The sequence below is a fragment of the Amblyomma americanum genome, chromosome 7, assembly GCF_052857255.1.
Source record: "Amblyomma americanum isolate KBUSLIRL-KWMA chromosome 7, ASM5285725v1, whole genome shotgun sequence".
NCBI lineage: Eukaryota > Metazoa > Arthropoda > Arachnida > Ixodida > Ixodidae > Amblyomma > Amblyomma americanum.
In genome coordinates this window covers 166,400,969-166,427,170 of record NC_135503.1, presented here as the reverse complement: position 1 = coordinate 166,427,170, position 26,202 = coordinate 166,400,969, and the positions used below count along the sequence as shown (strand labels likewise).

At 46.0% G+C, this 26,202-nt stretch overlaps 1 protein-coding gene and 1 long non-coding RNA gene across 7 annotated transcripts in view; one reads left to right on the top strand and one right to left on the bottom strand.

Annotated features, from left to right (window-relative positions):
* The first annotated feature begins 481 nt into the window (after window positions 1-481).
* Window positions 482-3,324, top strand: LOC144096755 (uncharacterized). Its single transcript, XR_013306843.1, has 3 exons — window positions 482-1,139; window positions 2,474-2,557; window positions 2,762-3,324. It is a non-coding gene; the product is annotated as an uncharacterized LOC144096755 (long non-coding RNA).
* A 4,246-nt stretch (window positions 3,325-7,570) lies between these two features.
* The window catches only part of Rab39 (RAS oncogene family member Rab39), a 72,067-nt gene continuing 53,435 nt past the window's right edge, over window positions 7,571-26,202 (bottom strand). Inside the window, exons 3-5 of one of the 6 annotated variants that reach the window (XM_077629619.1) lie at window positions 21,270-21,444; window positions 13,895-13,972; window positions 7,571-7,985 (exon numbers count right to left, since the gene is read on the bottom strand). In XM_077629619.1, coding sequence (XP_077485745.1) covers window positions 7,909-7,985; window positions 13,895-13,972; window positions 21,270-21,444 — 330 coding nt within the window. In that variant the 3' untranslated portion in view covers window positions 7,571-7,908. Of the gene's footprint in view, window positions 7,986-13,837; window positions 13,973-14,148; window positions 21,445-26,202 lie in introns of those variants that run through there. The other 5 variants (XM_077629620.1, XM_077629624.1, XM_077629625.1 and 2 more) reach the window with 5 other exon arrangements.

Sequence of the window (26,202 nt, the reverse complement as noted above, 5' to 3'; positions counted from 1 at the left end):
GCAATGATTTTCCCACAATTTGAAAATGTGGCAAGATACAGCAGTCCCGTGGTTATATTGCTGCAAATCAAGCTAGCTCATTTATGCGGAAACATTTTTAGAGGCTGCCAAAAAGGAACATGTCAAAAAGTTACACATAGCATCCAGTTTCATTGATGATATTTATATGTGTGGTAAACGATAGGAACAAGCATCTCTCTGTTGGCTAACTGCTTTGCAATCCACGCACTGTCATGCAGTACATACACAATCACAGTCCAGTGACTGCAGAGCGGTCTGCAACCAGTAACTTGCAACTATACTATGCAGCAAGCTTCTTTGCACGGTATTTGTTACATTTATCGAACGATGACATGGAATTGGTGGGGCGATTTCTACACAGTGCATTTCCTAAAGACTCCTTTCTGCCATACTGGGCCCGGATTACGGAACTCGCTCCGACCGCTCTACAATTGAGGGCGCTCTAAAATGCCCGCTCCTATTGGTCGCCGGCGCCATTTTGAAAATTTGCGTCACGGGAAGCTGCAATGGCGTCACGGACAAGAGAAAACGCATGACGTTGCACACCTAATTATTCCCGAGGTTTGAGACTGTTTTTTGCGACCGCGAAGAGTCGTAAGAGTTTTAGAGGGAAAATGGCGGCGACGGCGTCTGCTATTTATTGGTGGCGGAGGCGGCAACGTCGGCGCCAGCAATGACGAAGGACGGTGTACGAGGACGCGTATGATTTGCCGGACGAGCTGTTCCGTCGGTTATTTCGACTCAATAAGGAGAAAGTGGAGTGGTTGTGCGGCGAACTAATGGTACCTTCGACTGGTCGCTCCGATTCTCTCAGAGCGACCGGAGCGGGGGCAGCTCCCGATCTGAGGAGGATGCAAGACTCGCCAGCCGAATGTGCAAGTGCTTTTCAGAGCAGTGAGAGGGATGGAAATCGCAGGAAAGGGCTACTTCCTCCAATCACAGACCACCGCGCCGCCGAGCAGCCGATGCCCGCAACGCTCCCAACAGGAGTGGCAGTTTCTGTTTGCCTGCGAAGTGCAAGCGAAAGTCCACGAACGTATCCCTACCGTCCTGACAGCTTCCCAGTATGGACACACCGACGACCGCTGCGCAGCAGCTGTTATTCTCCCTTTACGACGGTAAGTTTGCAATACGAAGAGTGTGCACAGTGCGTTGAAACCCACAACTGGCTCTTTCCCGTGCTCAGGCTTTGTGTCGCTTGGTCAGCTTGGTGTGGTGTGTGCGCCTCACTTTCGATGTACTACACATTATTAAAGCAGTTTCACATGCTATATGACTGAGTGAATTCTACGACAAGTGGCGCGACGTAGTGAAAAGTTTCCTACTTTTCCGTTGGAACCTTCTCGCTCTGGCCGCGCGAAACAGGTGCGTGCACTGCGGCAGTAGAAATTGCGAGCGTTGTAGTTTCGCATTTGAAACAACCTTTATTTGTTAGGTGCATTTACGAATTGCGTTGTGGCCTGTCCTGGACATGTGCGCTTGATAATCAAGCGAATGAATGCGCCAGTGCACAGCACCAAGTATGCGGGCACGCTGCTAGTCAGCTGTGTAGTAGGCTTGCAGTACGTTCAGGACTTAGCAACAGTGCCGGGCTCTCTGCCCCGTAGCATGTGCTCGTAACATCTGATACCTGTTACAAGTCGTACTCCGTGCGATGGTACTTATGTGTCAGAGGAATTAATGACGGCTAGCGGCGGCTTTTTCGTGCACAACTAGGTATGGGCACCGAGGCCGCACAGCTGCTTGAGCCGCCGAAAGCCTGATCGTTGCACGATTACGCGGAGTGTCGACCAGTATAAAACGTACACTTCAGCCCGATTCAACAATGGCCCAGGTGGTTTTTTCGGGCAGCGTGGAGCAGTATGTGTACATAGCGAAACTTCATAATATGTAGTGGAATCATCAGCAAGAGCGAAACTCCAAAATGTAATGTGTTGCCACATGAAATTTAGTACTGGGTTCATAATAAACTGCAGCCTCCGCGGTGGCTCAGTGGCTATGGCACGTGCTGGCCCGAAAGACGCGGGTTCGATCTCGGCCGCGGTGGTAGAATTTTGATGGAGGCGATATTCTAGAGGCCCGTGTACTGTGCGATGTCAGTGCTCGTTAAAGAACCCCAGGTGGTCGAAATTTCCGGAGCCCTCCACTACAGCGTCCCTCACAGCCTGAGTTGCTTTGGATGGTAAACTCCCATAAACCAGAAACAAAACCATAATAAACTTCATCGGTTATGTCAGCTCACCAGGAAAGTATATGCATTGAAAAGTTGTTTACAGGGCTGAGGACGTGGGTTATTTTGTTCTTGACAGCTATTGGATTTAACACACTTTACATATTGTGAATATTTTTTGTCGGTTTCTGTGGCAGACTCAGCAGGCATAAATTACCTTCTGTCTATCATCCATGCGTGAGGAAGTAATTTAAATGTTTCCCAATTTTTGTTCCTGAACAGAGAGCCAAGGAAGCGAAAATCAAGTACAGCTGCACACAGTGCCTGAAAAGGAGCAGTCGAGCAGCAGCATGACCTCACCTTATGGTATGTATATATACCGCCAGGTGCAATCTCACGTCTTTGATTTGAAATCATTTACCTTTTTGCAAAGCCTTGCATGTCTGCAATAACATTTGTCATGCAGCAGTATTAGTGCATGTGTATTTTGCATCTATAGTAGAGCAAGCTAACTGCAAGCATCAAATGTTACGAATGTGCTAATTTTTTTTTATTCATATCTTGTGACAGGACCATGGACTACAGGTGAAACAAAGCTGCTCCTGGACTGTTATGTACACTACACGCCACAGGTGGGGCCTCAAAGGAGGTTCCGCAGCAAGAAGATGATGTATGAGCAGATTGCTCAAGACATGCACAGGAATCCAGTGTGAGACAAGGTTCAAGACGCTGGCCAAACGAAAACGCAATGTGGACAGAAATAATGGAACTTCTGGACAGTCTCGCTGTGCAGTGTCATATGAAGAAGAATTGGCAGCTATCAGAGCAATGGATGACAGCATTGAGCCTGAAGTTCTGTGAGGTGTGGGAAAAGTTTCATACAAAAAGACCATCTCAAACACTGCTAGTGCAGCTCCTTCGAGTGTCAGCTGCTCTGATGGCATCGAGGAAAGCGTCAATGATATATCATCTGATGACCCTACGGTGGATTCTGGTTCATCATTTGAGGAGAAAGAAAATCAAAGGTACCGCACAGACAGAAAGATGCGCCCGAGCACATCTAGGATGCAGGAAATGGCATTATTTTTTGAGGAAATGCGAAAGATCAACAATGAAAAAGAAGCTCGGCGCAAAGAAAGAGAACAGAGAAAAGTAGATTGGCACCAGGCACTACTCAAAGCTCATGCGGAGAAAATGGCAGTGCTGAAGGATATTTTGAACTCAAAATAAGAAATAGTTCTTGATTGAAAGAGCATATTTATTCAAGAATATTCCTTGTCAAACAGTGCTGTAGTCAAGAATGCTTTGTTTATACCTGTTGAAAGCCACATGTGTTCATAAAAGTGCAATAAAAGTTTGAGCAATTAAAAGTGCGATAAAAGTTTGGGCAATACAATCGTTTGTTCTCAACATCATTGCAGCTTCAAAAGAGCTGTGCCAGAGCGTCCCTTTTCAGTTCTCCAAGCCTCCGAAGGGCACTTTCACGAGCAGTGTGTCTGCTGGTCTGTTGCCGAGTCTCCTTGCTTGTGCCTGCAATGCCTTCCATCCATATCGTCATCACTTGGCACATCACAGTCGCCAGCGTCCAGGCAAATGTTATGAAGGACACAGCAACTGAGGATGAGCTGGGTTATCTTGTCCACAGTGTGAAATTCCACAAACCGCAGCTGCCGAAATCGTTTCTTTAGCATTCCAAATGCGTTTTCAATTTTCACTCGTGTTGCAGCATGGCGGTAGTTGAACGAAATCATTGCCCGAGTCATGGTGCCATAATTCCTGAAAGGTGTGATCATATATTCCCTTATTGGATATGCTGCATCGCCTAAGATGTGGTAGTTATTTTCGCAAACCACTGGCAATTCTTCCTGCACTGTAGACAGCCTGAGGACTCTGGCATCGTGTATTTTGCTGGGTGTTCCAGTGAGAACGTCCAGAAATCTGCACCTTGAGTCGCAAATTCCTTGCATTGTCAGTGACACCTGGTCATGTCTGTTTACATAGGTAGACTTAACCTTGTCCGGACATCGCATACAAACATAGGTGCCGTCAATGCAGCCAACCACATTCGGAAAGCCAGCAATCTGAAAACGCATTAGATGCATAAGATGACATTTCTGTAGCATTATATGCATGCTACTTCCATGCTTTTCTTCTCTACTGTATAAATGCTGAGAGTTTGACTTTCAACCTAATAAGCAATTGCGTCAGCTACCTGCCCACAACTGTTAGGCAGACCTAGAAAAAATCCCTAGAAAGCTTGTAACATCATCAGGAAGAACAGTGCGAATTAGACAAGGACTAAAGGAAGAAACACATAGACGGGCACTTTTTCCTTCAGTCCTTGTCTAATTGGCATACCAACTCCAAATGGCATACCAACTCACCCAAGCATCAGTCCTAACGAATTGTGACATCGTACAAGGGGCTTGCTTTCTCAAATTCTTGAGCCACAGCTACTTTGTCGCTTCCAAAGTAAATTATTTCTGGGGCAATGTCGCACAGAAATTCCATCACTCTTGTGATTACCACTTGCACTGTTGATTCGGCCATGTCAAAAAGGGTGGCTACTTGCCGCATTGACGCCTTGTTGCCAGCGTACCTGGAAATTATCATTACATAAGAATAGTGTACATTCATAGAGCATCAGCGTAAAGATATGTGTGCGGAGATGCGCTGTGCTTCGTCCCTGCAGATCACTTTGAAGTGCCTGGCTGCACTCCAGACACTGAAGCACTTCATGTAGCACGATCGAAGAGGCGGATAAAGAGACGTAAGGAAATCCTTATTTTTCCCACTGCCGCCTTCTAGGAAACCTGTGCAAGTTTTGAATAGGCGTGGTTATGCCGTATTATCAGCTGCAACAATCGCCTGCCTGCTACAAGAATGACGAGAAAGGATATATGACGGAAAGGTGGTGGCGGCAGCAAAAACTCTTTAGTTCCAGCAGAAATCACATATTTGTCAGGCAATGAATGGGATTATGTTTATCACGGTGCAAAAGAGTGGTTATATACAGTGAAGCTTCTTTGGCATCTTTTTTTATTTCCTAGTGATACCCTTGACTGCAATATAGTTCGCGAATAGTCAGTCGACATCAGTCGTGGAGTTTAAATAATTATTAATGTGAAAGCATTTTATGGTTATGTTGCATCAGCAAGAATTGTGTGCAAATTCTGTCCGCACGATTATGTCATTCTGTGGAGATAAATGAGCAAAAGTTTGATTGTGTTAGGCAGTGCGTGAGTAGTTCCTGAAAATGAAAGTTCGGTTGCTGAATTGCAATTAATTAAATTTAATTAGTGAAAATAAATGCTGTGTTTGGAGCAGGTTTTGTGACTAATTCAATGAAAAACTATGTAAATGCATAGAAGGCTTACTTATTATAAGAAAAATAGAATAAATAATAAACTAGAAACAGAATAAAATAAGGAAAAACTTTTAAAAAGAAATTTTTAAATAAACAAAATTAAAAACAAAATTTCAAGTGATAAATGGACGACACACTTAAGTGCAATCCTGTCATTTTACCAAAAAAGAATGGCTGCAAAATACGGATATACAGTATTTTTTTATCGCTTTAAAGAATAGTCATGCGGCCGATCGACTTGGTATGTACAAAACAGCACGAGAAACGCACCCCAAGAACATACTTTTTTCTCGATTCAGTATACAGAATAAACAAAAGACTGCTCACCAAAGAAAGGAGAGAATGTGCTCTTCTGCAGTTTTCACCGCAGAGCCACCGTGAGTTCGGTGCGAGGGGTAAAACCGAGACACCGCGAATCTCTCGATTAGCTCACGGCATGTCTTCTCAGGGAGACGAAAATTCCTGCGAAACTGGTTCAGAACAGGCATAACAGCCACTGTCATAATGTTGACGCATCTTTTTCTTACCTCCTCCTCGGAGTAAAGCCGCACTACTGTCTCCAAGTAGTTTGTTACTTTCGGTATTTTTTTCGGAACACCGAAGAGTTTGACGAACATCAGCTCGTAAGCTCCACAGTCTTCGTCTGAACTAGTGGAGTCACTGCTGTCTCTTAAGTCCAGAAGAAGCTTTGACGGAGCGCCAAATGTCGCAATCTGCTTTCGCTTTGCCATGATATATTACGGCACAAAAATAGCGTAGGAAGGACCAACCTTCAGAACGAAACGGAACTATTGGCGCCTTCGCATTCGTCGATGCAGAATAACCGGTGGCCGTCGAAATAGGGCAAATATCTGTCACGTGACCACAACTCTGCGGGAGCGCCCAGTCGCTCCGAGAAAAAAGCCGGAGCGTCTCGAGCAGCTCTGAGCGAGAGGCGAGCGAGAGCCAGCCGAACGTGGTCAGAGCGCCAGATTGCGATTAGCCGAATGTGCGTTCGCCTCTCAGAGCGCTACAGCGCTCTGAAGCGACCAGTCGAAGGTACCATTAGTGACGAACTGCGAGGCGTACGGACGAGCGCTTTGTCTGTGCGGCGGCAGGTGCTGTGCGCTCTCCGTTTTTTGCCTCCGGGGGCTTTCAAGTGTGTGCGGGCAACGAGCAGACAGTCGGCCTCGCACAACCGACGGTGAGCAAGTGCGTGCGGCGTGTGGCTGAGGCCATCTGCAAAGTCGGCGCACAGAAGGGATGGGTGCGTTTCCCGGCGCACCCCGAGGAAAAAGCAGCAGCGAAGGCGACCTTCCTTCCCGCGGCACCATCCCCGGCGTCGTCAGCTGCGTCGACGGCACGCTGATTGCCATAAAAGCGCCGCAGGGAGACCCAGCAAACCGGGCAGCATTCTGGAGCCGCAAAGGATACTACGCGATGAACACCATGATCGTGAGTAGACTGGTTTTCTGACCGCATGGGTTCGAAAGCCGCGACCTCGACAATGGAAGTTCACGTCCAAGATTGCCTGTGTTTCTCACAGATCTGCGACGCAAACATGAAGATCCTTGCGGTCGACCCTCCCTGCCCGGGGTCTTGTCACGATGCCTTTTCTTGGCACTACTCACGGCTGCGTTGGAAGGTGGAGCACGGGCTGCTGGAGGATGGAGAGTTTCTTCTGGGTAAGCAGCCTATTGATCATCGGGCCACTTCGAAAGCACGTATTAAGCTACAGCAGCGGCTCATACCTAAATGAGGCGGGTTATAACATGGGTGACATGCAACAGTATGATGTATTTATTTTTGTGTATTTACAGTTATGGCTGGTGCAGAGGCGCAAGAAACATTGTTATAAAGTGAATCGTATTTCAAGCGTAAAACACCAAGGCAAAATAGCTGTGCACATCGTTATTGTCGTGTAGGATATCACAGTACATCATTAACCTGGAAGGCTGTGCTTACAGAGGTACCCCTTAGTCATGAATCTTCTGCATGCCTATGAATTCTGGTTCAGCATACTGGTTTTGAGCTGCTTGGTATGAATCATTTATTACATAGGCAACAACACACTTCACTGCAAATTTTGGTCGTGCAGGAGACAGTGGATATCCACTGGGGCCGTAGCTGCTCACACTAGTGTCAGGGCATCCTGGTGCAAACACTGCAGAAGGGCAGTACAACGCAGCACATGCCTCAATGCGATGTGTTGTGGAACGCTGCATTGGTGTTCTTAAAAACCGCTTCCGGTGCCTTCAAAGGTACCGGACACTCCACTACAAGCCGGAGCGGGCGGTGGTCATCATTGCAGCGTGTGCAGCGTTGCAGAACATCTGTCTTGAAGAAGCCCTGGCTGCAGACGAAGACGACACTACTGATGACCCTGACAACAATGGGCCACCTCTGCTTGCCAGGTACTTGGCGGGGACAGGATCCCGCATGACCTACCTGCGTGGTAGAGCAATGCGAGACCGTATCATTGGCCTCTTTGGCACAACCCGTCCGCAGAGGCAAGCACACCTGCAGATGGTGCGGCGACAGCAGCAGCGGCAGCAGCGGCAGCAGCAGCAGCAACAGCAGCACCACCGGCAGTAAGCCCTACACCATCTGGCAGCTGTGGCTGCAATGACTCACCGTGCTGGCATGGCGAGTTGTCGCAGCCACTCTTGCCACGGGCAGTGCCATTGCCCTGTGTTAGTGCGTGAGCCCGTGTGATATGATGCCCTTGGCCACTGGTAGCCACATTGCAGCATTTGTAAATTACTTTTTTTACGTGTGCTTGAAAGCCTCCAGTGGCAAGATATGAAGTGTACACACCAACTGCTGCTCCACCGACAGTGGTCACCAGTATGCCTTTCAATGCATCAGCAAGCTTGCCGCACAGCTACTGCACTTTCTCCTTCTCAAGTCAAAATACACGCCGAAACAGCTCGTCCAACAAGTGAAATGCATCCTTGTACACAGTCTTTCACCGTTGCTTACGTCGACCTGCCCATTTAGGCAAACAGTTGCTCGCAGTCACTATGTGTTTGATGAATGTGCACGAGGAAAACGTGTGGTGTGGAGACTGCTACACAATAAACACTAATCAACCCAGATGGGTGTTATTGGCTTGTCCTCTAGAGTCCTCCCAAATCGAGGTTCAATATACACTGTTAGACTTTTCGCTTTTCGCGCAGTTCTAAAAGATTTTTTGCCGCGTATAACACAACTTGTGAAACCGATGTGTTTGTGTTTAGATCTCGCTAGTTTCGCTCTAAAACAACTCTCCCGTTGTTTTAAGCACGAATACACGGTTTTTGCGCAGTTCTGAAAGATTTTTTGACGCGTATAACACTTGTAAAACCGTAAAACCGATATGTTTAGATCTCGCTCATTTCGCTCTAAAACAACTCTCCCGTTGTTTTAAGCACGAATACACTTTTTTCGCGCAGTTCTGAAAGATTTTTTTGGCGTAACACACGAACACTTGTAAAACCGATATGTTTGGATATTGCTCGTTAAGCTCTAAAACAACTTCTCTTTGTTTTAAGCACGAATACACCCTTTTCGCGCAGTTCTGAGAAATTAAGTTTTCAGGCTTTAGATCTCGCTGTTTCGCTCAAAAACATCTCCCGTTTTTTAAAGCACGAATGCACGCTTTTCGCGCAGTTCTGAGAGATTAAGTTTTGACAAGTATCACACGACCACTTGTAAAACCGGTATGTTTAGATCTTGCTGGTTTCACTCTAAAACAACCTCTCCCGTTGTTTTAAGCATGAATACACACTTTTCGCGCAGTTCTGAAAGATTAAGTTTAGACGCGTATCACAAGAACACTTGAAAAACCGATGTGTTTTGATCTCGCTCGTTTCGCTCTAAAACAACTTCCCTTGTTTTAACCACGAATACATGCTTTTCGCGCAGTTTTGAGAGATTAGGTTTTGACGCGTATCACACGAACACTTGTAAAACCGATGTGTTTATGTCTCACTCGTTTCGCTTTAAAACAACTTCTACCGCTGTTTTAAGCATGAATGCATGCTCTTCGCGCAGTTCTGAGAGAATAAGTTTTAACGCGTAGCACACGAACACTTGTAAAACCAATGAGTTTAGATCTCGCTCTAAATCAACTTCTCTTGTTTTAAGCACGCATACGCGCTTTTCGCGCAGTTCTGAGATTAAGTTTTGACGCGTATCACAAGAACACTTGTAAAACCGATGGGTTTATGTCTCACTCGTTTCGCTCTAAAACAACTTCTACCGCTGTTTTAAGCACGAATGCATGCTCTTCGCGCAGTTCTGAGAGATTAAGTTTTCACGCGTAGTACATGAACACTTGTAAAACCAATGAGTTTAGATCTCGCTCGTTTCGCTCTAAAACTTCTCTTGTTTTAAGCAAGCATACGCGCTTTTCGCGCAGTTGTGAGATTAAGTTTTGACGCGTATCACAAGAACACTTGTAAAACTGATGTGTTTTGATCTCACTCGTTTCACTCTAAAACAACTTCTTCCGTTGTTTTAACCACGAATACACGCTTTTTGTGCAGTTCTGAGGTTAAGTTATGACGCGTATCAAACGAACTCTTGTAAAATCAATGTGTTTATATCTCACTCGTTTGGCTCTAAAAGAACTCCCGTTGTTTTAAGCACGATGCATGCTTTCCGCGCAGTTCGAAAGATTGTTTTTACGCGTATCACGCGAACAATTTTAAAAACGAAGTGTTTATACCTCGCTGGTTTCCCTCTAAAACAACCTCTCCCGTTGTTTTAAACACGAATACACTATTCGCGCAGTTCTGAGAGATTAAGTTTTGACGCGTATCACACGAACACTTGAAAATTGATGCGTTTATATCAAGTTCGTTTCGCTCTAAAAACCACGAATACACACTTTTCGCGCAGTTCTGGGGTTAAGTTTTGACGCGTATCAAACGAACTCTTGTAAAATTGATGTTTATATCTCACTTGTTTGGCTCTAAAAGAACTCCCGCTGTTTTAAGCACGAATGCATGCTCTTCGCGCAGTTCTGAGAGATTAAGTCTTGACGCGTGTCACACGAACACTAATAAAACCGATGTGTTTCGATCTCGCTCGTTTTGCTCTAAAACAACTTCTCCCGTCGTTTTTTTGAGCAATGTTGTTTTAAAATTTTCCCGCAGTTATGAAAGATTAAATTTTGACGCGTATCACACGAACACTTGTAAAATCGATATGTTTAGATCTGGCCCGTTTCGGTCTAAACCAACTTCTCCGGTGCTTTTAAGCACGATTACACGCTTTTGGCGCCGTTCTGAAAGATTAAGTTTTGACGCGTATCAAACGACGAGTAAAACCGATGTGTTTAGATCTCGCTTGTTTCACACTAAAGATCGTCTCCCGTTGTTTTAAGCACGAATACACGCTGTTTCCACAGTTCTGAGAGGTTAAGTTTTGACGCGTATCACACGAACACTTGTAAAATTGATGCTTTAGTTATGGCTCATTTCTCTCTAAAACAACTTATCCCATTGTTTTAAGAACGAATACACGCTTTTCGCGCAGTTCTGAGAGATTAAGTCTTGACGCGTATCACACGAACATTTGTAAAACCAATGTGTTTAGGTCTCACTCGTTTCGCTCTAAAACAGCTTCTACCGTTGTTTTAAGCACGAATGCATGCTCTTCGTGCAGTTCTGAGAGATTCACGTTGACCCGTATCCCACGAACACTTGTAAAGGCGATGTGTAGATCTGGCTCGTTTCGCTCTAAAACAACTTCCCCCCTTTTTTAAGCACGAATACACGCTTTTCGCGCAGTTCTGAGATTAAGTTTTCACGCGTAGTACACGAACACTTGTAAAACCAATGAGTTTAGATCTCGCTCGTTTCGCTCTGAAACCACGAATACACGCTTTTCGCGCAGTTCTAAAAGATTTCTTGACGCGTATAACACAACTTGTGAAACCGATGTGTTTAAATCTCGCTAGTTTCGCTCTAAAACAACTCTCCCGTTGTTTTAAGCACGAATACACGCTTTTCGCGCAGTTCTGAGATTTTTTGACGCGTATAACACTTGTAAAACCGTAAAACCGATATGTTTAGATCTCGCTCATTTCGCTCTAAGATAACTTCTCCCATTGTTTTAAGCACGAATACATGCTTTTCGCGCAGTTCTGAGAGATTAAGTTTTCACGCGCAGTACACGAACACTTGTAAAACCAGTGAGTTTAGATCTCGCTCGTTTCGCTCTAAAACAACTTCTGTTTTTTTAAGCACGCATACACGCTTTTCGCGCCGTTCTGAGAGAGTAAGTTTTGACGCGTATCACACGAACACTTGTAAAACCAATGTGTTTAGGTCTCACTCGTTTCGCTCTAAAACAGCTTCTACCGTTGTTTTACACACGAATGCATGCTCTACGCGCAGTTCTGAGAGATTAAGTTTTGACCCGTATCCCACGAACACTTGTAAAAGCGATATGTTTAGATCTGGCTCGTTTCGCTCTGAAACAACTTCTCCCCTTTTTTAAGCACGAATACACGCTTTTCGCGCAGTTCTGAGATTAAGTTTTCAAGCGTAGCACACGAACACTTGTAAAACCAATGAGTTTAGATCTCGCTCGTTTCACTCTAAAACCACGAATACATGCTTTTCGCGCAGTTCTAAAAGATTTTTTGACGCGTATAACACAACTCTACTGGCCCAAACTTGCCACTGTTGTTAAACGCTATGTGCAGAGCTGTCGGCAATGTCAGCGCCGTAAGGACCCGGCCGCCAAGCCTCCGTTGCTCCTCCAACCTATTGCACCACCACATGCCCCGTTCGATCAGGTTGGCATGGACCTTTTCTGACCTTTCCCTTTGTCCTCGGGTGGCAACCGGTACATCATTGCCACAGACTATCTCACTCGCCGAGAACAAAGCCTTACCTCGTGGCACAGCGTCCGAGATTGCAGATTTCTTCATGAATCAGATCGTACTTCGGCACGGCGCCCCGACCTACGTCATTACCCCCGCCCCCCCCCCCCCCCCCCCCCAACCGAGGGACCTCCTTTGCTTCCCAGATGATGGCCGAAATTTTTCAGCTAAGCAGTACGACCCACCGTAAAACTACTGCTTACCACCCGCAAGCAAATGGGCTGACAGAGCGGCTTAATAAAACCATGGCGGACATGCTGGCGATGTACATCGATGTGCAACACAGGACTTGGGACATGATCATACCGTACCTGACTTTTGCCTATAACACAAGAGTTCAAGAGACGACCCGTTTCACACCGTTCCGCCTCCTCTACGGCAGGGAGGTTCAGACGATGCTCGATGCAATGCTCCCTTGCACAACTGATGACCAACTTTCTGCTGATGCTGAGAAGTTTACCCACGAAGCCGAGCAGGCTCGTCAGCTAGTACGTGTTCACATCACACAGCAACAAGATAAAGACTCGCGCCAATACAACCTCCGGCACAGAGGAGTCTTCTACAATACCGGCGACCAGGTTTGGGTATAGATACCTGTTCAACGGCGAGGCTGGTCCGAAAAACTCATTTGCCGCTATTTCGGTCCTTATAGTCTTGCGGCGCATCAGCGACATTAATTACGAGGTACTACCGGACGCGGCACTTCCACAGCAGAGAAGCCGTCGACTACCCCGTCCATAGATCGTCAATGTTCTACGCATGAAGCCGTATTTTGCACGGTGACCCCCCCAGATACTTCGAGCCTTTCTTGTGTGCTTGAGTGTGCTTGTGTTCGCGCGCTTTTCTGCGCGCGTTTTTTTTTTTTATCAAGAGGGGAGGAATGCCAGGTGGCGCTGAAGCAAAAAGACAACGCTGCTGGCTCGCGGATTGAAGGACGTTGAAGTTCGCCGTTTCTCCCGCCGAAGGACGTGCTGCCAAGCCCTCTCATGCCGGGTCCCTGTCACCAACACCGTGTCAATATTCATTTCTTTTATTATGCAGTAGTTATGTGACTTGTACTTGTCAGAAATGTTACTGTTGTATGAATAAATGACTAAAAACCTGACATTCATGCACTCAAGAGACTTAATAATTCTTGCGGTGCGGGTAGGAACCTCCTAAGTCACATTTTCGCACCCGAGCCATTGTGCCTGTGTTCCTCCAGTACCAGTATCAGGTAGTTGTCTGCTCACCATGTACGGCTCAATATTACATCACATAACAAGTAGACTTAGTGCAAGACATGCAATACTACAGAAACGTTGTTGCTTTATTATAAATGCAAGCCACGATTAAGTCCTCTCAAGCAGTAGCTTATGTTGATTTCGACTATGCGTTATAAACAAGCTAAAACGTATTTCTGCAAGTAATGATTGTTTACATACCCAAAATACCAGCATAGGAAGGCACAACAACCATCACAGTAGCAGCAGATACACACCCACAGCACACTCACGCCGATGTGTCCCGGCTGCTCGCAGAACGGACCACAGTTGCTCACACTGCCTGCCGGCTCCCTCTGGAAGTAAATTTTACGACAGAGGACTAGGTGGACAGGATGACAGGACGGGCGGACAGTTGGAGTACACCACCCGTCGTGTGAAGTTTTTCTCTGTCCTCGTCGTAAAGTGTAGTGCTGGATTACTTTTTAAGTAAAAAATTAACAATTTATGGTGTGAAATAACTTCACTGAAATGGTACATTTTCCATTTTATTATATTTTTTGCATATAAACACTCGATGCTGGCCACGTTGTAAAATGAATATTGGGACTTGAACAGATTCGAAATTTTCGTGGTACTGAACTCGGGGTACTGAAAAAGAACACAACTCTGCAGATGAATGTGTATCTTTAGCCAAAAAGCACTCAAGTGACACTCGTTGCCATTCTGAAGGTGGATAAACAACTGCAGTGCCACTTTTCACTCCGGGCAGGTTGAATTCCCAGCAGCTTTGTGCAGCTACCGAGAAACTCGGACGTGGGACGACAAGCATTAGGAACCAAAAAATGCAGAGGCCCAATATCAGGCTTGGAATGAACAGAACGGAACACACGGGAGAAGAAATAGTCTTAGAGCATATGTCATGAGATGCCATTAACAAAAGCATTTTCAGCAGCGTCAAGACAAAGCAAAGGTACAAAACAACCTCAGTAACCACTGCAAGCTTGCTGTTCTTCCAGCAATAAATGCAGCAGCTTTTTAAAAGCATGCACACCCCAAAGCATCAGACACTTCCCCTGATGCTACCACGCCAACATAATGCTCAAGGTAAAAGAAAACATTCTCAAGTGCAGACACCAGCCACCAGGTTTTGCTTTCAAAGCCCTTACAAGCCAAATCAGGTACACCAATAAACGCGGCCATTTCCAGCAGAAAGCTTCACCACTATCATCAACCTGACTACACCCCCACAGCAGGGCCTCTCCCATATCTCTGTAAATGAGCCGGTTCTGGGGCAGCTGCAGCCACGTTATCCCCGCCAGCCTAACCTTCTGCCAACCCCTGCTACGCTTGCATTCTTTTGGAATCCACTCCATTACCCTTCACAAAACTATCAGTTATCTTGCCTTTGCATTATATGCCATGCCCAAGACCATTTTGACTAGGATGTCATTAACTAGTGTTTTTTTTCCCTCACCCACTCTTCCTGTCTCTTAACGCTATACTTGTCATATTTTTTTACATTTTCCTTTCTGTAACAAAGAAATGCACCTGAACTGCTTCCAAGCGATGTACCCTGCAACACAAGGCCACATACAAAAGCTTTCACAGTGCCAGGATGTTAGCGAAAAGCGTAGCTCAGTGAGACAAATGCCTCTTCACTGACAAGCATGAGCAAGAGTTACGAGCTGGCATACAATCTGTCATGCTCATGTGGGCAGAACCAACAATGCAGACATCAGCTAGATGTCAATACCGTAATACCACCTGATGCTTATAGACCACTACAAACTGGCGTATCATGTATTCTCAGAATATGCTCTTGAGTATGTATGTATATGCCATGCACATCAGCTAGCATCAGTCTTAAAAACAGTGCAAAGGATGTCTCAAGAATGAACTTACACTACAAGCTATACTTCCGCAATCAGCCTATGTAGGCCAACTGCAGCACCTCCACTGACCTGTGCCAGTTACGGAATGGCTCTCTGCCATCCCCTGCTGTGCTGGCCTTCTCTTCAGTCGCACTCATTTCTTCTGGTCACCATTTTTTAAAACTGAAAACACTCAAAAAGGAAATCACCAATGTCTAGAAATAGATATCTAACTACTAGTAAAAAAAAGCGGTTGAGTTTTTATGGGGGTTAAACCGAGTAGACATGCAAAAGCATGTGGTTAGCCTAGACGGCTCATGGTTTTGCTTTGTTTTTAGCTCGTCATTAGTTTAACACACTATACTGCCACTGCAGCCGGTCACACCTCGTGTTTAGTTTAACACAAGGTGTGACCAGCAGCAGTGACAGCATAGTGCTCTCATGCAGAGGCCAGCGAAGCTGCTCTGCTCGTGTTGCCGCGGGTTGGCAACCCAGCCGCAGCAATATACATTTCTCCAGGTTGGCCAAGGTCATTCGCAGTGTCAACCTTCAAACAAGATTCTTGGTTTGAACCGTGTTAAGTAACGTCACCCCCAAGGTCAAGCTCCACACACGATTTTTGGTTAGAACCGCGTTCAGTAGTGCTTTCACACTAAAAAGTTTACCTTTATTTCCTTGAAGGCCCTTTTGGAGGGTTAGCAATCACACATGAAATCATTTTCATTTCAGTGATGCAACTCCAGCAACAAAGTTGTGCTCCCTTGTACTGCAGTGTTTGGAAAGTATTACTAAAAAGACACAGCAACCCCACCAGCACTGCTGGCCTGCCATGGTTGGTCCACTAAGGTTTTTTTGCATGACAACCGTGTGCTGGTTCAACCATAACGCTTCTGGGGATCCGAGTGAGAATATTGGCCCTTGCTTGCCAGATTCTTAAAGAGCTGCCCAACTAGGAAAAAATATCTAACCACAGGTGGCAATACCTGACTGTTGCTTTGTCACCACTGTATGTGGCACTCTGAGAAGCTTGAAGCTGGTGTGCTTCTCACCTAGCCTCAGCACCTAGAAGTGCTGGTGGTAGACGAGCACGTACACCACCAACAGCCGCCTTTGGATCCCCCGGACCACCAGGACATCATCTCACTTGGAAGGGGAACACCAACGTTACTAGATAGGGTCAGTTTCAAAACTCCTCTCTGTTGCGCGGAACCACCACCGGTTCGTGCTTTAGTGGCGCTGCCGTCGAATCCGGCTCCACCTGCCACGCCGGCGCGACCAGGCGCGACTGCGACGGAGCTGCGCGTCGCGACTTGTCTTGGCCTTTCCGACTTCTACGGTGGATGCGTGTGGGCAGGTCTTGGTCGCTTGATGTTTGCGATTAGCAAGCGGTCACCATGCCCACATGTTGCGTGCCGGGCTTCACGAACGGCTACCGGAACGACACGAGCAGCTCGTCACGGCATTACTTTTCTGCACCCAGCGACGACGCCTTGCGTGCTGCATGGAATCGAGCCATCCCGTGTGCTGAAAGGGAGTTATCAGCCAAGTCGAGAGTATGTGACCTCCACTTCCACGGCCAGGATGACCTCAAAAATTACGTGCACGTAGTTGACGGGAAAACAGTGGAAATTCCTCGCACTAAGTGGACCCTCGTCAGTGGGGCTATTCCGAAAGTTTTTCCTAATCTTCCTGCATACATGACAAAGCCTCCAGCTAAGAAGCGCAAAGTACGATGCAGCACAAGCGGAAGAATTGAACAGCGCAGCAATTTGCAGTGCAGCGGTAATCAGGACGCCAGTTTTTCAAGCTTTGAAGATACGCAATGCAGCCTAAATGACATGGAACGTATTCAAATGCCAGGGTCGTGGAAAAAAATGATCGTTGAAGACGGAGGCGACAAATTCATTGCATTCGACACACTTAAGTCCGAAGACAGGCTACTGCGGATTCAGAAGTGTGTAGCTGTGGGTGAAGATAATGCGGCCACGGCAAGTGCTTACGGGCGCCGCTAAGGCGTTTACAAACGTGCGCATTCGCAAACGTCAATGACATATCCTCCCTGGTGGATTCAGTAAATAAGCTGCGCATCTGCCAGGGCTGCACTGTCGTTGGGAGTGTTTCACAAAAGTGTGAAACTTTCAGTGCAGCCAATATGTGGCAGGTGCCGCACGCAAAAAAAAGGAAAGTTAAGGAAATGTGCCAGAAGAAAGAGCATCTGCCGTTCAGAAAGAAGAAGATAACGAATATTCACAAGGCCCCGAGAGCAGCAGCGGCCAGAGCTTCCTTTATGAAGAACATAAATACCTTAAAGAAGCAGAAGAATGAGCGTTCAGAGGCGATAACGAAAGCATTGAACTCGTTACCTGCACTGCAGCAAGTGGCCTTTGAAAATTCTTTAAGGCAAGTTGAAGCAAAACGACCGCAGGGGATAAGATACACACGAGAGTGGATCATGAACTGCCTTTTGCTACGCATTGCCAGTCCTAAGGCATACAATTTGTTGCGCAGCATGAAGCTGCTTGCACTTCCAACGTGTAGCCGCTTAAACCAGATTATTTCAGGTGTGCCATGCGAGTATGGCTACAAGCAAATAGCCCTGGAAACAGGCCAAACATTCTTTAAAGGACTGCCCACTGTTGAAAAATATGGCACACTCGTAATTCATGAAATTAAGCCGAGACCATCATTAGATTTGAACAAATCCACCTACAAGTTTGATGGATTTGTGGACTTCGGCGGTTGAACAGGCCAAGAGGGCATAGTACCAGCTGACCACGCTCTTGTGATTATATTTGTACCGATGTTTCACAAGTGGGTGCTGTGCCCGGGAGCGTGCTTGCCAAGCTCGTTCTGGAAGCTGTGCTTGAGCTCGAGCGTCGTGGGGCATTGGTTCAGTCTGTCATCAGCGATGGTGCGGGGAACAATCGTTCTATGTGGACACATGTAGGAATATCAGAAAAGCTCTGCGAACCAGTGAACAAAGTTCCACATCCTTCACTTGAAGATGGACGCTTCCTGCACTTCATGTGTGATGCACCACATATCATAAAATGTGTGCAAAATCATCTCACTCACACATATGCAAAGGTAATAAGCACCTTAACTTCTTTCTGATTCAATATAACTGTTACCTTGTTCTTTATTGCAGGCTGACTCTGACTGCACTAATTTCAAGGATTTTCAGCATCTCTTCGACACAGAAAAGAAGGCACACCTAAAAGTCGTCCCAAAACTTACAGCTTCACATGTGAACCCTGGAAAGATGGAAAAAATGAATGTCCGGCTGGCAACTCAGGTGCATCCATAAGCTCCAGTGCTTTTTGTTCATTGTGGCTGTCTTTGCATAATTTAAGCATTTGAAACTGTTAATCAAGTTTGAACATGCATGTTCTTTGCATTTATTTCTCTATTAAACATGCATATTTTTTTTCATCTCTTCAGCAGAAGTGTTGGAATAGGATTAAAGTTTTAAAGGGAGCAACGTACACCAGGCTTTGAAAACACAGAGGGCACAGAAAGATTCACCTTGCACATGAATTATCTCTTCGATGCGCTGAATGCCAAATTTCCAGTTGAGGGAATCAAGGTTTGTATTTTGATTTGTAAAATCAACGGTTTTGTATTTTTATTTGTTGGTTTTGTATTTTTATTCCAACGATCCATACGCTTTTATCTATTTTTGTTTGTATTTTCTTGAATTTTTTGCTTATTTCTTTCGATTACTTGCCTGTACCCCCCCCCCCCCCCCCTATGTAATACCCTTAAATTGAGGGCCTTTAGATCAAGGTAAAATTAACTCTTTTGTGTATTCAAGCAGTGGCTGTTTACTGAAGGCAACAAAAATAATACATAATTGTGTGCATCTCTTTTGTGCGGTGTTGTAGGTCATTCAAGGTTTCCTTATTTTGCTGAATACAACCAAAAAAACCGGCCTCCAGCAAAACACGAGGCTTTTTGCCTCTCAGATGACAACAGTCTCTCTCCGCGTGGCCCTCATATCTGTTCTGGATATAATTTCTCTGTTGCATGACAAGAATGTCCTATACGTCCTTACTGCAAAGCTTAATCAGGATCCCTTGGAAGTAAGTATCCATATATGTTGCTTTTATTCTTACAGGTCACTTCCTTCGCCGCACACGTTATTTTTTAAATCTTTTTTACCCATAGCGCTTTTTTGGTGTGGTACGGAGCTTTGGTGGAGACGAGGACCACTCAACCGTGACGCACTTCAGCCAGATATTCAGGCTGCTTTGCCTCTACACGCCTTTAAAAATAGCGACAAAAGAAAACTGCTCTGGCGATGCAGATCCGGAGTTGGTCACAGTTGAAGAGAGCCTCAGCGGCAAGAAGCTAGCTGCTCTTTCAAGAAAACAAGCCAGAGAGGAAAAACTTGGACAGATGCTTCACAAAATTCACTTCAAGGAGTCTTGAACGTCGGATCCAAACCAGCATGACTACAATCGTGCCACTCCATTTGAAGCTCTTCTTTATTATCTTGGAGGCTATGTTGTAAAGAAAGCCAGCAGGTTTTCTAGCTGCGAGAACTGCCTCGAAACAATCACTGCTGCCAGTCATGTCCCACCAGCAGCTATCCTCACAGAGATGAGGTCTTTCGTACCTGGTGCATTAAAGCGCCCATCTAGCGCCCTTTTACAAATGCTTAATGCCATTGACTCTGTCACTGAACAGAAAACACAGGACAACAAAATGTTTGGTGACTTGTTTTGGAGCATGGTACAAGAACTTTCGAAAAAACCTCTCGTCCGTGTAGGACTTTCCACGCACTCAGAAGAGCATTGCGCCCGAATTATAAAGTTTTATCTAGTTACACACATGCATTTTTATGCGAAAGTTTTTGAGGCAGCAAAAGGACCAGAGTGTGCAAGTAAAGGCAGCAAGGAAGAAGGCAAAGTTGCTTTAGAGGCATTCTCACTTAAATGGAGGCTAGTTGAGATCAATAAAACTGAATACGAAAAAAAGTATCGTCTGCTTTTTTAGCATGGCACTGAGTAACAATGAGTGCATTCCAGCCACATATTTCTTCAACAAGGCACAAATGATGAAAGTGTATAGCTACATCGGGCGGCGCGTGCTATGCGTATGGAAGGATCTCTACCTTTTTTTTTCTTCCAGGCTGCAATGGCGTGCAGAATTATGAATATGCTATTTATGGCACACGGCACAACCAGGACTTAGAGCCTGCGAAATAAAATGCTTAATTCTGTGACTCTAGAAGGTAAGCGCGTGTCAGCAGCCCGATACCAACGAACCACCGCGCACGGCTGCAAACGGCAGTTGCGGCAGTCAGCTGGAGCCGGATGAGACGGTTCCGCCACCTGGCAACAGGTGCAGGAATGGAGACGCCGCCGATGCATGGGGAGATAGGGGAGTTTTAAAACTGACCCTATCTAGTAACGTTGGGGAACACTGGCTCATCATCCAACTGGTCCCATCCCGCCAGGCAGCCAAGCACCAGATGGGCTCCCAAACAACTGGCCTAGTGGTACTTGGGGCCGGCCGTAGTGGTGGCACAGCTACTCACGGTGTAGAAGCCATGTGCAAACCTGGTGGAACAAGTCCGCCATACTGACCGCTATTGTGGTCCTCCAGCGGCAATTTTGTCCCTTCACACAACTTCAACCCATCTTGCGTGCCCCCACCTAGCAGCAGCTGGGTGACTCTGGCTTAGCCTCCAGTAGGTCCACGTAACAACCAGGCAGCCCAGGACGCAGAAAGCCTGTCTTGACTCCGTCCCAGCCATCCTCCAGCTGGAACTCACCCGACTCCACCTTGGCATAGATGTCTCGGGCAATCGTCTCAAAGGCACGCTCCACGTTGAGGCCTGTCTTGGCTGACGTCTCCACAAACTTGACCCCGTAGAATTCAGCAAAGGCCTGGCCTTCCTCAGTGCTCACTTCCCGCGACACCTCCATGTCAGCCTTGCACGCCACCACCTGCAAAACAGTCAGTGAAATATTGCCCATTTATAGCCTCACAAGACTGCTTAAACAAAAACTGCACGAAAGAACAAATTCTACCGTAAAGTATTTACTAAGCAAGGGTGAATTTCACATTAATGACTGCTGATGTCTTATGCATCACTCCAATAGCAACAAACCAATTTGAAAAATTTGGCGTTTCTACCCCTTGTAACTCATCTTCTAGAAAGTGCAACATGGAGCCGCTGCTCCCCAGCAGTGGCTTGGCAAAGATGAGCTTGATAGGTGGGGGCACGCAAGATGGGTTGACGTTGTGTGAAAGGACAAAATAGCCGCTGGAGGACCTCAATAGCTGTCAGCATGGCGAACTTGATCCACCATGTTCCATCACATGGCAGGCATGTAGATTCCCAACTGGCTTCATTACATCTGCAAAGGCACCACCCCTAAGGTTCTCCAAAGTGAGAAAGAACAATCAAGGTCAAAGCAGCAATTTTATTTTTACATAATGGCTGGTGCCAGGCACACATTTCACCTATGTCACCTCCTGTACACAAGGGTAAAAAGGCTGCAAAAATAAAAAGCTGACAATGATTTCTTTCAAAGCGATTATAAACAAATGTAAAGGACAGAACATGCCTGTACAGTGTGGGACAAGGAAATGCAGACGCCAGAGTCACCACCCCTGCTTCAGTGACAGCAAGCATAATCGACAATGGACGCTGCAAGGTGCAAGCTGTCGACAATAGACGTCAAAGGTGTAGCATGGAACCCCGGCCTCGCAAGTCAATCACGGATATTAAGGAATATGTGGCTCAGCAGGACAGGAGGAAAACAGCTAGTGTACCTCCAAACCAGTCAGACATGGGAGGCAGCGATGAGACTGGCCTTCATTGTCAACCATCATCATCATCAGCCTGGCTTCACCCACTGCAGGGCAAAGGCCTCTCCCATGTCTCTCCAATTAACCCTGCCCTTTGCCAGCTGTGCCCACAGTATCCCACTAAACTTCTTATTCTCATCCACCCATCTAACATTCTGCTGCCTGCTGCTATGCTTCCTCTCCCTTGGAATACAGTCTTTTACCTTAAAGAACTATCGGTTATCTTGCCTTCGCATTACACGCCCTGCCCAAGCCCACTTCTTCCTCTTGATTTTGACTACAATGTCATTAACCTTTGGTTCGCCCCTGATTCGCTCTGCCCGCTTCAGATCTCTTAACGTTACACCTATCATTTTCCTTTCCATGGCTCGCTGTGCTGTCCTTAACTTAAGCTGAACCCTTTTCGCTAGCCTCCACGTTTCTGCCCCGTAAGTGAGTACCGGTAAGATAAAGCTGTTGTACACTTTTCTCTTGAAGGGTATTGGTAAACTGCCATTCATGATCTGAGAGAACCTGCCATATACACTCCACCCCATTCTTATCCTTCTAGTTATTTCCCTCTCATGATTCAGATCTGCAGTCGCTATCTGCCCTAAACAGACATATTCCCTTACCACTTCCAGCACCTCGCTACCACTTGTGAACTGCTGTTCCCTTGCTAGACTGTTGAACGTTAACTGAACACTGTAGCGCTGGCAGACGACGGACGAAGAGAAGACGAGAGACACAGTGTGCTGAACTAAAACCTTTAATATCAAAGGAGGCCGATCCACACGTTTTTATACAGTAACCCAAGATTAGCCAGTGATTGCAGGGCGCATGCACAATTTCAAAGCAAAAAAAAAAAAACAAAAAGCAGGGGAAGCGTGCAAGCGCATTTTGAACCCAGACCATACAGAAGCAAAACACACAAGGGGGTTGACCCACCCCGGAACACAAAGTGCGCTTTGCAACGCCATGAAATGGCTGCTGCACTGAAAGAGCTGTGGGAAAAAGAATTAGAAAGCCTTCAACTCATCTCCAGTATCTCGTATTCAAATAATTTGCATAGCTCGCTACCATAAATCCTTCCACAAAAAGTGAAGCATTTTAAATACCACTGATTTATTTTGTGCATTGGTCGTAAGTTTTCTTTTTCTGCTTTACCTTTTTTGGCTTTCTGTCTCACATGCTGTGGGAACATATACCTGCTAGTATTGTAAAGTAATGTAAGTATTAATCTCTCTTATTTAGAATTCATTTTTATTTTCAACTGTAAGCTTGTCTTGCAATTTTGTGTTTATTATTGACATGCAATTCCCTTACTCTATGCCCTAACGGCCCTATATATACCATGTCAAAACCCACCTTGTATCCTTCTTTTGATGAGGTAACAAACACCGCTCTGGTTTTGTCACCAACTACCACAGTGCACAACTTGGAAGCAACCGAAAGTAAGCTCAGTCTACAATTTTTAAGGGTTTTACTTAGTTAGCATTTCTGAACGTCCCTTTTCTTAAAATGAATGTTAGCCTCTATGCGTATTCATCTGCTATCTTACTTATTCTGTCAAAAGTATGAGACAAATCAGTGTTTCATACCTCACCACAATACCGGTAACTTGGCAATGACCTGACGCACTGCATAAAGTCTTGTTTCAAACGTTGCTGTTGTGCCAATCAGATTTACTAGCTACACATTTTCCAACAACTAAATTTTAAAACTAATCTATTGGCCAACTGGCAAACTGTTAATGAAGGCTACACCTCTACCAGGAAAGAACACATGTAACAGCGGGCATGCACAGCACTTCTGGAAGCTGATTTATTTGACGAGAAGTGCTATTGTAAGCAACACAGGGGCTGTATGTTAGCCCTGGCATAATGTTATACCGAAGTGTGCTGACTCTTTCATAACCTGATAGCAGCAACAAGCGACAGCCTTTATTGGCTTTTCAAAAAATTCCAGCAGACGATTAGGCAATTCTAAGTGCTTGAAATTTTTTCTCCTCATAACAGTGCGATCACACAGCGGCACGTACCAACAGTCATGCCAGTGCACTAACAACCGCTAAAACACCCCCTTCGTCCCCCTTTCATCCTCATTTCTAGTTTAATTCGGCACACTGTTCATTTTAGTTCGGTACATTTTGATAATTTTTAAGGAGTTGTGGGCATTGTTTTATCCATATGTAGACAACATGGCTTGTATTTTACATGTGAACTACCTGAAGGTAGCTGTTTACAGTTTTTAGATCTGGACACAGTTCTGTATGAACTGGGTGTGTTGGTGTTATGCGGTGTGTTGAAAAAAAGGGGGGGGGCTTCTGCCAATCGACTTCTCACATTCAAAATTGGTAAAAAGTTACTCCTTTAATTTGCCTTGAATTTCTTCTCAGGAAGCCATGCACTCACAAGATGCAGTTGAGCTTTAAAAACCAATTGGACAGGCTGGCTTTAGCTGGGTTCCCTCATTCACTTGTGAAAGAGGTCGCCAAAAGCCTCATGTAGAAAATGAAGAGAAAAGCAGTGAACGCTGAGACAGATATTCCCAACAAGAGGTGAGACTAGCGGTGGTGATGTATGTGCACAAGTTGGCCCACAGTTTGAAGAACTTTGCGAGCAAGCGTGGCGTACTCCTAGTCTTGTCAACCCGTAGGAAGCTTGGAGGCCTTTGCTCCCGGTTCAGAAAAGGAGAAAAAAAGAAAAAGGGGGCGCGGAACCAAGTATGGGTGACTTTTCGTGAGGTGCACCTTAGTGGTACTTACTATATGAAATCGTCCTCTCAAGCGGTTTTTCCTATATAGGATAAACAGGGCACTGTGTAAATGAGCAAATCTCATGGAACATGAACAAAACATTTAACAAAAATGAAGGGGGGTCAGAATTTAACGAAGCACATCAGAACTTACCCTTCACACTCTTCTGAACCGTGCTTTGCTGGCATGCGATTTCTTAGCATTAGTGAAAATTCTAACATTTTAAAAGGCCGAGAAAGCATCCTTTATCACATCGCACTTGATCGAAAATAGTTTCAGGAAAACCTTGGACTTCAATTAACCAAATCATCAGGCAGGCTTTCATAAAGGCTACTCAACAATAGATCATCATCACACTATCAATCAGGTCATCGATAAATACTGCCGCAAATATTCGCAGTGTTCGTTCGTTCTTCAAATATGCCGCCACACCACTTAATCGCTTTGTTTGCGACGCCAGACGCGACTAGATTTATCTAGGTTGATCGCGGCCAGGCAGAGCTGATTCTACGATGTTCCGGAATGTTTTAGCACGCTTTATCTCGAAACATCGCTATCAGCTTTAAACTGAGCAAGGCCGACAGCGGCAGGCATTCTGTTCAACGACCGCCGAGCACGCTTGTCGCTTTGCCGCCGCCGAGTGACTCAGTCCATTGTGGGCGCAAGTCAGCCCAATAACCAGTTTTCTTTTAGAAGACCTCTGATCCATTTTCATCGTTCCTTCGACTGCCATCACCACAACGTGACATCTGGTGGAGGCGCTGGGTAGCCTTCTATGTTCCGGACGCCCCCTTAAAGTCGTGACGCCAGCCCTCTGCGCTTCGCACCCGAGGACGAGCCAGCAGCTCAGCGAGCCAGCCGACGTCTCCAGGGAGAGGAGCCTGAGTTCGGGACCCTGCCGGACCGCACCAGACAGCGAAAAGACGCTGCTACGAGCACCGTAACCTCGCTGAAGATGTCAACACCGATCATACTGCAGCAGCCGCGGGTGCCGCCGGATCCCTAGGCGAAGACCCCGAAGAATGGTTGGATCAATTTGAGCACGTGGCCCCATTCAACAAGTGGGATGATGCGGCAAAAATTGGACATATTTTTCTCATTGGATGGCTCTGCACGCACGTGGTATGAAAACCACGAGTCATCCCTTACGACA